The following is a 12,562-nucleotide window of genomic DNA, read 5'->3' on the forward strand; positions in this document are numbered from 1 at the left end:
GGTTTAGAAGAATCCAGAAAGCTGTTTACCTGGCTATCCCACTTGAAGGCAATCATGACCCTAGAGAATAGAGTGGGGAGGAAAGTGGAAATCAAAGCAGGTCAGGTGTAATCTCTTCCCTGAGTACATCAATGCTCCAGCTTTGGATGGTGAAGCACTTCTCACAGCTGAAATTTCAAGGCACAAGGCAATAAATTCTTCTTTGTCTTTCTCAAGCAGGATTAAGAACTTTGGTTCAATCGGCAGACAGCCACCAAGCTTTACTTTAAATTCAAATGGTTTTGTTTAAAGTCTATAAAATTGGGAATATGGATTCATTCCCATTTTTAAATATCAGCATAAAAACCATGATGTTCTGTCAACTTAAGGATCATTATTTGAAAGAGAAGAGGAAGAATCACAGAGCTAAAAAAAAAATCTGAGATTCTGATACAAATTCCCTGTCCAGATTATTCAGTTCAACTCCTTACCTCAAGCCATGGAGAGAGACTGGCACAACTAATGGATTAGATCAGCCCATCCAGAGCAACAGAGGAAACTATTACACACCTAATTTTGAAATGGATAAGAAGTCTTCATAAGGAATATAATCTCAGGTGATGGGAAACAAACTACTGCTGTGACAAGGTGTCCAAGAAACAGCTTCAACCAGTAGAGTAATCAAGATTGCCGCTGCTCTGATAACACTACAATCAAGCAGTACAACAGCTTCAAACCTTCTGTATAACTGCAGTCTCACTATGCAAGAAACTTGCAACAGAGCACAGTGAGTAACCATGCAGAGGTCTGACACGCTGCACTATCTGGCACTGACACTAAAGGAATTTTCTTCCCTTTGGAGCAAGTGTAAAAGTCCTGAGGACTGAAGTGGAACTATGATGGCAATTCCCATAAGATGAAAGACACAGATGAAAAGTCTGTATATCTACAGCACTCTGCTCCTTTGTTCCCATCAACCTTATGGTCTAGTTAATCCACTTGTAGGAACTGCTGTCAGATCAAAGCCAGTTCAATATCCTGTCCAAGTCTTCAAAAGAAGGTGTAAAACCCTCTAACAAGCAGTTACAGATTTATCTGCCCGGAGGGGAGACTTCTAACTAAGCCCAGGCAGTTAACAGTTGGCTGATGCTTTAAACCAGGGGAGTTCATAATCCTTTTTATAAATCCTATCTAATTTAACCCTCTCTACTATAGGTTGATTTATTTAATCTCATGCAATGTTTGATCTCCATATTACTGGCAGCAAGCTCCCCAGGCCAATTCCATGAAATTCAAAAGGACATATATTTCTATTGTAGTTAGATTTGTTACCCTCAGCTTCCTTACCCTCTGACCACAGGAGTAGAAGAAAGTAGTACGCCCACTTCTCTCCTTTTATGTACAAAACCTGTTATGTCCATCTCCGGACTCTGTCTCCCAAACTTGTTCTCTACTGAATAACTCTGGGAGCTGCAGAGGCAGCAGTGCTCTCTCAATTGAGAAAGATCTACCTAAAACAGTTCTGCAGAGCTCTGCAGAGAAGGACTGGAGGTGCTGGTGGACAACAGGTTGGCCACAAGCCAGCAGTGTGCCCTTGTGGCCAAGAAGGCCAATGGAATCGTAGGGTGCATTACAAAGACCTCGGCCAACAGGTCAAGGGAGATGATCCTTGCCCTCTATTCTGCCCTGGCAAGGCCACATTTAGACTACTGCATCCAGCTCTGGGCTCCCCAGCTCAATAGAAAAAGGAAGGAGTTCAGTAGAGGACCACAAAGATGATGAAGGGCCTGCAGCATCTCCCAAATGAGGGAAGGCTGAGTAGGCTGGGTCTGTTCAACCTGGGGAAGAGACAACTGGGGACATGGGGAGGATCTGATAAATGTTTATAAACACCTACAGGGAGGTAGGAGGCAAAGAGATGAGGCCAGGCTCTTCTTGGCAGCATGCAGCAATAGGACAAGGAATAATGGCCTAAAACTTGAACATAGGAAGTTCCATACTAATATGCAGAAGAACTTCTTTACAGTAATGGTGATGGAGCACTGGAACAAGTTGCCCAGAAAGGTTGTAGAGTCTCCTTCTATGGAGATACTTAAGACCCATCTTCCTGTACAACCTATTATAGGGTACCTGCTTTAGCAGGAGGGTTGGACTCTATCTCTTAACGTCCCTTCCAAGCCCTACAACTCTGTCATTTTGTGATATACCCCACAGCTATTCAACATTCCCACCAACTGCTAAACAGAGAGAAATCCTACCATCTGCTTCTCCAAAAGCAAGGAAAAATCCATGTGGATGAAAGAAAGCTAATTCTGTTTTAATTGTATGAAAATAAAGCTGAGCCTGACGGACAGAGAAATCTAAGGCCTTTAAGATCAATAATTCGTTACAAGAACACATCTGCATAAGAACAAAGCTTGAGGCACAGTTATTTTGAGGCAGCTGTTATGCCACTGCTCTTCAAGGACAACCAACTGCAGTAACTACATGCCATATAGGAAAGTAGAGGGAAGAGCAACACAGCAGGAAACAACATTCAGCTGTGAAATACAACACAAGTTGGCTGTTTTCAACAAAATTAAGCAGCACTTCACGTGCATTTATCTGCTGTGGGCTGCACGACAAATAAGAATTGGAACTGAAACAACAACTAGAGAAGCCCCAAAGACCAGTAGTAGACTGATGATCACCATATTTGACAATACACACTGCTTTCAGTCACACTGGTCAGCAGGAATCACAATAAGCTGTACTGTACTTTCCTTCCAGATGAACTTCATAGGCCTTTTAGGAAAGATCTGCCAACATTTAATGCACAGGAGGAAAGAAAAAAAAGAAATTAAGTATTAAAATCAATTCCTGATTAGTATTACCTGATTTGGTAGCTGGGCTAGAGAGAACCACATCTCTGAATAGCATTATGCCTCTCAGTCTGTACAATTACAGCAATTATCACTCCATCTGAAGACCTCAATGGTCTCAACTTGGTTTGCTCAGTACAACAAAAATCACTCCTTCCAAAAATTGCACCTTTCCATACACTGCAGCAGAAGGAAACCAATCCACTGCAGTAACCTGGAATGTCATGCAGCGTTTGCAGAGCATGCAGGTTACCCCTGAACACCTGCACAGCTTGAGTGGATGTGGAGATATCAGGATCAAAATCAATACCTTTAATGACTCAAGCCCTACTATTAGATCAGCTTAATCACTCTAGGCAAGGCATCTCCACAAGCTAGGAGGTGCTCCTATGTTTCCTTGTATCCAGACACATCTGAAGCACTGCAGAATTAGAAGAAAAAAAAAACGTATTTTAAGTTAGATTTTCCCCTTTCTGATGGCTGGGCACTGCTGTAACATGAGAGCATTGATTTACTGCCTGAGAGACAGAAAGTTTTCCATAAGCTGACTATTGTGCCTGGATACCCTCAGTGCAATAGAAAGATAATGGATCTAATAAAAGCCCAACTTCATGCTTTTAACAGCATTAGGGGAGAAGAGAAAGCAAGGAGAGAGCATAGCATTAGTATGGACTCACCATATTTTCTCTTTGCACTCTCTTCTTAGAGCTGTACTCCACAAGGGCTTGCATTTATGGGCTTTGGAGAAAAAAAATAATCCTGCAATAACAAGTGGTTGCTCAGAAAAAGGTAATTAAACAAATCTAGGAAACTGGCACAAAGGGAGACCACAAGACTGAAAGCCTTGAAAATATTTACTCTGGAGAAGAGGCAAATATGGAGACAAGATCAAGAAGTGTGGAAGAGCTTCAACCTTTTTGACTCTTTCATTGAGAAACAACCATTCAATAAGCTGAAATTCAGAACAAATCAAGGGAAAAGACTCTTTCCCATAAAACACACCTACCTTGGTGACCCCTGCCCCAGAAAGCTACAGCAGCTCCAAAAACATCTTCCTCCTCTCATTATTTCAAGTCACCATAGTTGCATTTTTGATACATTTTCAAAAATAATTAAGAGATCAATTTAAATCTGGATAAATAAGAGCTCAACTGTTACACATCAGAACTTATTTAGCAAGAGATTATCCGAAAATTGTCCAGGGCTCAAATACTGCATTCTCCTCTGAAGCATCAGGCACTAATCACTTACTTGTGTTTCTCAAGTCAGGTTTCTAGAAGGGCTACAGTATCTGGCAGCACAACTGAAGACATGGCACAGAGGCTTATTTCAAAGATCAGATTAAGAATTTGTCTTCTGAGGTATGCAGAAAAAGAGAACCAGTCAGACTACTGTATCAGAGTGCAAAAGGGGACCTGACCTTCTGAAGGAGCTGTATGATGCTGTTAGAATAAAATCATCGGAAGCACACCAAAGAAATGTTACATCTGAGGACAGATTAACTGGCTTTGGTTGGAGGACTACTTACCATCAGGTTCTCCTCACTTTTGCACATCTCACTATAGAGAAGTTATTTTCTACAGGCTGTGCCCAAGTTTGTCTGTTGGAGCCATACAACACAAGTGCTGACTACAAAAAGCTACCAGGCAAGTTATGAAGAGTCTGACAGCAGGTACAGAAAGACCTGCCTTCACCCCAGGCATTAACAAATGCTACGTTGAGATGTAAATGCCTGCCTTCACAACAGACCTATAAAAAAGCCTGAAGAAGGACCCACACTCTATTTGGTAACAAAATTGGAATCTGAGACCTGACAAGAGCCTTTCATTGCAGTGCTGCCATAACAAGTCAAGTCATTGTGAGCAACAGGTCAACGAGAGATTTAAAATATGCAATTAGACATACTTATCTAAAATTACATGCCAAGTCTCTGCAGCGTATCTTTCTGAACCTAACCCTTTTAGCTGGAACTGGCAATTACTCAAACACTAACAATCTCAATTAGTAGATTGTGACAATTCTGTTTGGCATACTACTGAGGCACAGAAGTAGGGATAAGTCACATAAAAGACTTGGAAAGAGTACCAAGGGACAGTACTCAAGACAGAAAAACTGACTGCGAAAAGGGAAGCAATCTGCAACCCCTATGCTAAGAAGAGCTGTAACAGAGCCTGAATGCAGGTCATCTTAAGAGAGAGTCCTACACACAGTCCTTCACAGGCACATTACAACATGACAGCTTGAATGGAGCCTTTCCTCTTTACAAGAGCATATTTGTAGATACCTATGATGATAAAAACAGCATTAGTCACTGTATGGAAACTGGAACTGTAGTTCATGTGACTTGCTGAGAATTATACATGTGCAGAACTAACCAGGATATCTGCATTCGGTACCTGTTCTGTTTTCCCTCTGTGATCCCCAAAATCACCACCTGGCTTAACAGTACAGAAGCTGTCAGAACGCAAATGAAAATACAGGAAGGATTAAGAAATTCCTGGAGAGCTGCTTTAAAAGGAAAGGTGGTGTAAGATCTTCTCTCTGCCTCTCCACAGATCCTGCTGATCATTTTTTACTATGGAAAGCTTTACCCAAGAGAACTTTCACAGCTTCAATGCTGACACCTGTCCATAGTAATGCCCATCCCTGTCTGGCTTAAGGGACCTTCTACATGTGAGATGAACTGTGCTGCACTAGAAACACCAGCTCTCTCACCAGCAGGAAAATCCCATCAACATACAAGCCTGACAAGAGCGACCTCATTCAGTTTCTCTTTTTACAGGTGAAGGAGAGAATGTAAAGAACTGCAGGACAGGAAGAGAAGGCAAAATGATTCCCCTAAATTGTAAGGTTCCCAGAAACCTTAGCTTCCACTGCACAGCTCTTATACAGGCAGTCGGACTTTACACTTGCACATTAACCCCACTCAGAACAAAGGGATTACACAGAATGCTTAGCTCTAAACAACAGCTTGAAGTTCTCCAACAATTGATCTTTTTTTTAACATTTTCTTAGGGACTGTGCCCCACAACCAGGAATTGGTCTGCCTCCAGCTAAATCAGTCAGGTCCTCTCACACCACCTCAAGAAATGTCCTTTAAAGGCACTCAGTAAGCAAACAGATGATGTTAGCTGCAATACAATTCGCCAGACCGTTTTGGTTGCATACCAGGAGTTCATCCATGCTCGTCTGACACTTCTCAAGATTGATCCGTTTAATTGCCACCTTCTCCTTCTTTGGAACACAGAAGGCTGCCTGCACCACAGCTGTCGCTCCGCTCCCTGTGGGTGGGAGAAAGAGATGGTTAACATCATCCTACAGGACTCCTGCAGGAAGGAAGGGAGGTCAGACAACAAAGGGACAAGTGCTCCTTAGTAGAGACAGCAGAGCCAGGTGACAACCCAGGGAAGCCCACCCATAGGCACTGAGCCCTTGGAAACTCAACAGCTCAGCTGCAGCATCAAAGAGCTGGGCTAACCCAGCATAAACAAGGGGGTTCTCATGAGGAACCACTACAGCTACACAGGAAAAAACACGCTCTGGTTTACTTATAACAGAGGGCTGATCCTTTTAAAAGAAAAGCCACTGATGTCATGCTTTTAACCTGGTGTGTTCACCCAGAGTGTTGAAACAAGCCATACTCTTTGCTACCAGCACTAATGACATTTCTCAAATAGTTTTATGTACTAATTCCCTTCAGAGCTTCCCTCTTGTTTTATGCAACAGCACAAGGCAGGCTTCATTCAAGCCTGTTCAGTTTTTCAGCTAGTGGCACAATACTTTGGTATTTGGGTTGAAAACCTCAACCAAAGAACATTTAAATTCAAACAGGGAGAAAATGCTGTCATTTGAAGCTGTTCAAACTAGTAAAAGCAGACACAAAAGTTCTGGATTTAAACTGCTCAGTACCATCATACACTCTTTGTTATCAAAGGGACTGTGCAACAGTGAGATTCAAATCACCAAAGCCATTATTGACCTGTATTTGTCAGCCCCCAGAAAGAGCTGCAATATTTGCATCTTAGCAAACCTCGTTGCTTTGCTTTCTACCCTGATCTTGATTCATCTTCACTAGAAAGGAATCAATTCCAGAGTAAGAAAAGCAGTAGGATAAATGAGAAAGCTCAGGAATTTCCTATTGCCAATATTCCATGAAAATGCTATTGAAAAAATATCCATTCTGCATTGTGGCATAAAACACTTGTTTTAGAAGGTTCTCCCCTTTTAATACTATACAACCTACCTCAAGGTTCTTCCATACAAATCAACCACAACATTTCTGCAAACAATCTTTCCAAGACATTCAGATAAACCAGGGGCAAAAGCTAGCAGTCTCCATGCAAAGGCTACTGAAGCTCTCCACAGCACCATCTCACAGCAACAGACATCAACGCACAGCCAAACTCAAATATTTAAGTGCCATGTTGGAGAAAGAACTTGAAACCTGGTCCTAAAAGAAAACCTGCTCCATCCAAAGTCACACTGGGGTAAGTGACAAAGCTCTGAACTTGATCCTCTAGTCTTCAACCAGCACCCTCTCACAAGAGTTTCATTTCATGTTGTTACAAGCAGATTCTGGGCAACAGCTCCAGCTTGCCAGCTGATTGGCTGCACTGAAAGAGTTCCCATTCTAAAGGCAGAAAGCAGGAGCATGAAGAACACAGAATGGCAAGGGTGCTCAAGCTGTACTATTTCATGAATCAAATGGGGTTTAAAGAAGTTCAAGGCTATTTGTTACTCACAACTATTTTAATTTTCAGGGACTATTTCTAGCAGAGTACAAAACAAAGTACCAGAGATGCTCAGGGGGAAGAAAGGCACAACAAGGGCAGAATAGTTACAACAGGGGCAAGAATAGTTACCAGGAACTTTGAAAATGAGCTTGAGCAAGTATAAGGACTTCTGAGCAAAGGATGGAGATGATGGAAGGCTGAAAATCCAGGAGGAGTCTTTTGACTTGGAGCTGGCCAGACTGCCAGCAGCATGGCTGCATTTTATACAACATCAAATGTGCAGCAACTATGCCAAAGCAAACACTGCCTGGCAGGCAGCACACAGAGGACTCATTGCCACTCACTGAGAGCCCTGGGTGGCACGGACCTGCACCTCTCCATCCCTACTCTGCTCCTGCTTTGAGAGGGAGAAAGAAGTGAAAACACACAAAGTGACTCAGGATATACACAGCAAGCATGAAGAAGTGATGACAAAAGGCAGGAGAAGGGAGTTATGCTCACATTTCATCATACTGCAAGTCTGCCTGCAGCAACAGACCTTTGGAAGTCAGAACAAGAGAAGTAAACCTTTGTGACTGTTATTCCTTAAGAAAGAGTCAGATCCCAGAATCACTGCTGCTGACACATTCAAAGCTGCAGTACTATGCTTTCTTCCTTTGGATGCCTCAGTGCATCATAAACTGGAGATGAAGACAAGCTGGATACTGTATGATTACATCTCAGCAATGCAACTCAGGAGACTGTCCTGTAATACAAACCTTCTCACCCTTCAGTCAGATTTGCACTACAGACTTGGTCCTAGAGCTACCCAGTCATCACCAACACAGCAGTGTCTGACTCAAAGCTCTTCTGGCTGCAGTTCCCTGCAATGTGGCACACCAGCGTTTCTGTGCTGCTCAAATCCTGCTGGTATCAGCTTGTCCAGCAGAGATGCTACTTACAATCCATGCACAACACCACTACAGGAGATCCAATCACTGCTACGGATAAAATTTTTCATGAGAAGAGTCTTCAAGTCCTGGGCTTCCATAGAAATGACTACACAAAGAGTGGTTCTGTGTTCTCATTTATTTTTAAAGATGTTACTACACAATGAAAATGGAAACAATGGATGCAGAATAATTAGAAACAGGACCACACTACAGCTCTGTCCTACTCTCTCATCCAGGCCTGCTAGAACTTCAGGGCAAACACTGCTTCTCACTAAGTGCTTGGACAATACCCAGCCTCCGAGGCTTCAATCTCCTATGGGCGTATGGCGTTATTTGAACAGCAATGAGATCCAAAACTAAATCCTTCTGGGCACATGGCAGGGAAGCATCTCAACTCAAGGCTCCTCCCCATCAATTCCCCGCTGCTCCTGCTTCTCTTGGTTCGATCACCACCTGCTCTCCCTGCTCCCCCCTCTCCTGCTAATTCATCATTTCTTTCAGCTCTGCTGTAGCACTTAATTATAGAGAAACAATAAAATCTCAAAAGCGTATCAAGCAAGGATTAAACCAAGCTGCAGCTCGATGTGCCACAAGCAAGCTGTTCTTTGGTAGCTGCAGCGGCGTGCTGCGCTCCTGGGACTGAACAAAGACAGGTTTCCATGCTTCTCTGAAGAGCACAGAAAACATAGCAACACAGCTACTTAAGGACTTACAGCCACACAATTTGCTTATTGAGTTCCAGGGTGGAAAGAAAAAGAAAGGATGCCAAACACATTAGTGAAAACAAGCATAGGTGCAGAGAAAGATGCCAATAGAAAAAATGATTGGCAAGGAAGTTTTTGAAAATTTAGGAGCAGGTGACAAATACAGGGGGAAAAAGTGGGAGAAGCAATCCTCCCTGCTGCTAAAAATGAACCTAGATGATAAACAGCACAAGGGCAGCGTGCACTGGGGTGCCCCAGCTCTGACAAAGCAACTCTCCCAGCTGCCACCAGAGCCAACTGCTCAGCCCCAGGTTAATGTTTCCATGCTCAGGTCACACTGCCTTCCCCATGACACCCTGACCAAGGTCAGTGCCAATGCTCTTCCCTTCACCACCCCCAAGATGGGCTTTCAGAGAAAATTCACTTCCAAGTTAATCTCTTCCAGTGTGACGGCTCAGAGAAACAATGAGAACTGGGCACAGCCAAATGCTTGCTGCTCTGTTCCTGAAAAGCAGGAGGTCATTCTGGTGATGGCTGCAGGAAAAGGAGAGAAAGGAATGAGACCCTGAGTGGGTGTTAGGGCCTGTTTAATAGCCCCCTGCTTTCACCTCTGTAGGATCTCAGCTACAGTTCCAGCCCTTCGGATAACAGCTGCCAAATTCTTCAGAGGGTCATAACCTGCTTTAGGAAACACTGCTTAAAGAAAAAGAGAGACCCTTTCAAACTCTTGCCTCTTTCATGTTTCTAATACTAGATGCTTCTTTCTGAACTAAATCCAGTTTCTGAAAGAGTAAGAACAACTCAAACCTCCCCAAGCACTCCATCACTGAGGCTGATCTCCCTGGGTCTCTCCTTTGGATCAACGTTCCCCAGATGACCGCCCTCAACGCCCAGAGCTCCCAACCCAATTTGCACGGGACCACGCAAGCCCACCTCCACCTTCTAAGGCAGGCTGGACGTTATTTCTTCTGCAGTCACCTGCTGTCATTGAACTTACATGAAGCTTTTTCATTTGTTTGTTTTTTTAAAATATATATAGTAACTCACACCTTAGACATCTCTGTCAGAGTTGATGGAAACCAATGATTTCAAGGCTTTTTCAAAAAGGAGAAACAAAGTTGACTTGCACACAGCTGTTTGCATGTGCTTTGCTTCCAAAGGTAACTGAACTAAAAAGAAAATGTCATCTTTGCAGCCTCATAAGGACACTGCAGCTCTTCCAGGAAGACTGGTATGAATTGCACTGATGCTTCCTCCCAGAGGAGTGAAATTGAAGCCAGAGATCCTTTTGGCAAAGACATCAGCTGAAGCAATGGGAACACTCTCGCCAAATGATCACAAGACAAACATCAAATCCTGGCTGCTGAGCAGTATTCCCCCACCACATGCAACAGGGCTTTAAATTAGCCACACAGAGAACTCACTAACAGCATCGTCCAATCCATCCCACTATTACAAACTGTATGCCACACTCCAGGAGATGGGAAAATTTCCCTTTAAGGTAAACTCAGCTGCTTACACAGCTGCCTCAGCCAGCAGGAGCTATCTTCCTCGGAGCATCAATACTCAATCTTAATGTGGTATCAATCCCTTCCCATAGAAGAAACATTCTTCCAGGGTCATGTGAATGATAGTTACTTATCACCACAAAATTCCCTTTTCTCATCTCCGGTCAGCCTCCCAACACTTCAACCCACAAACAGTGCTCAAACTACTGGAAAACTGTGGGAAGGGGTCATTGAGTCGTCTGATTTGGAAGGGATCTTTAAAGGTCATCTAGTTCAACTTCCCCACAACAGATAGGGACATCTACAACTAGAACAAGTTGCTCAGAGCCCCTCTCAGCCTGACCTTGTCTGCAGGGATGGGGAATCCACCATCTATCTCTCCAGGCAAGCAGTCCCTGGAGTTTACTGCTTCCAGTTATTTTCAGTTTACTGCTCTGCTGGAAACAGAGCTGAACTTCAAGTTAGACCAGGTTCCTCAGCAGCAAATTCAGCCTAGTTCATAACATCTCCAACAATAGATACTACACAGTCTCTTTGGCAGTTTCCATCTCTGACCAACCACACCAAAGCTTTTTGTCCTTCTACCTAATCACTTTCCAGCTTTGCAACTTGCATCTTGTACATTCACTGGGTACCTCAAGAGTTATCTCCTTTACCCCTTCCCACTAGGTAGCAGAAGCCAATAACGTTACTCCTTATCTTCTCTTTTAAGGCTCTCCCAGCCTATCCACAAGTCTTGTTCTCAAGCCTCGTTCTGTATGAGATCAGCTGAACACCTCTGCATAACCCTGCCCTCCCTTTTGCCATTCTCTGGCATACATACAAGCTCTCTATTTTTAAGCAAGAGCTGGAATCCATCCTCCGCCAGCTGGAGCGCAGTGCCAGAGAGCTGCTCGTGACACAGGCACTGTTATAATTGTGCCCCCAGGTTTTCCTCTCATGAGCAATGCACACAGAACTTTTTGCTACAAGAGAGCTCTGCACCAACAGCTTTTAGGCTCCAAGGTATCCAGTTTCAGGTCTAATAAATAAGTTGAGTTTCTCCACAAAGTACATTACCAAAAGCCCACTAGCCATTATCAAGCACAGCAGCTCCATCGCAGGCTCCAGGACAGGAAACAAAGTTGGAAACTATACATAGAGAGGACAACTCCTCATGCACCCTCTTTCTTACATCTGCTTTGTTAAGCACAGCATTTCCAGACCAGATGACAGCACAGACTTTACCCACTACTTCCTTCCTACTCCAGACCAGGGTTCAAGACCACCATTACGGAATGGCCACAAATGACTCCTGCTGATAGCTTTCCTGCTCTGCACATCAGAATCCAGGAACCTATTTTTATAAAGCAAGAGCAAAGGATATATTTACCAGAAGTTCTCTTGCACAGCTTCGACTCAATTCATTTAATACTACCTTATCACAAGGAAATCACCACTCCTTGTGTCTCGGCGTTCCCGGAATGCCTCCAGTACGATCAACAGGAGCCTACGCTCCTCTTCCCGTTTGCAAAAGCACATAAGCAATGCAACTAGCAACATACACTCTGAAAAGCACTTCTAGACAAGAAGCTTGCATGAGAAATACTGAAAAAAAAAAACCACAAGGATTTATGCTTTTTAGGTTTTTAGAACAACAAAACATTGACCCTGGTGAAGCGGCTGTGCTGCCAACCTCCAGGCAGCACGACACAAGCTGTGCACACATGGCCGTACCCACATTGCCTTCAGGCCTAAAAATACAGTGCTATCCATCAGGCTGAGCTGGCTCCCTGGCTAGGCAGAGCGCGTTTCTCCTACCATCAAGTCTCCTGATACCCCATGAGTGATTCTCTATTGTCAACT

At 43.6% G+C, this 12,562-nt stretch overlaps 1 protein-coding gene across 1 annotated transcript in view; it reads right to left on the reverse strand.

The window, feature by feature from the left end:
* OXSR1 (oxidative stress responsive kinase 1) overlaps positions 1-12,562 on the reverse strand; it is a gene marked incomplete at both ends in the record, with an annotated part of 86,629 nt that overhangs the window by 59,938 nt on the left and 14,129 nt on the right. The window contains one exon of the mRNA XM_079538413.1: positions 6,009-6,121. Within this exon, the coding sequence (XP_079394539.1) occupies positions 6,009-6,121 (113 nt within the window). The remainder of the gene's footprint in view (positions 1-6,008; positions 6,122-12,562) is intronic.

This window comes from Tetrao urogallus (assembly GCF_951394365.1).
Source record: "Tetrao urogallus genome assembly, chromosome: 7".
Classification (NCBI taxonomy): Eukaryota; Metazoa; Chordata; class Aves; order Galliformes; family Phasianidae; genus Tetrao; species Tetrao urogallus.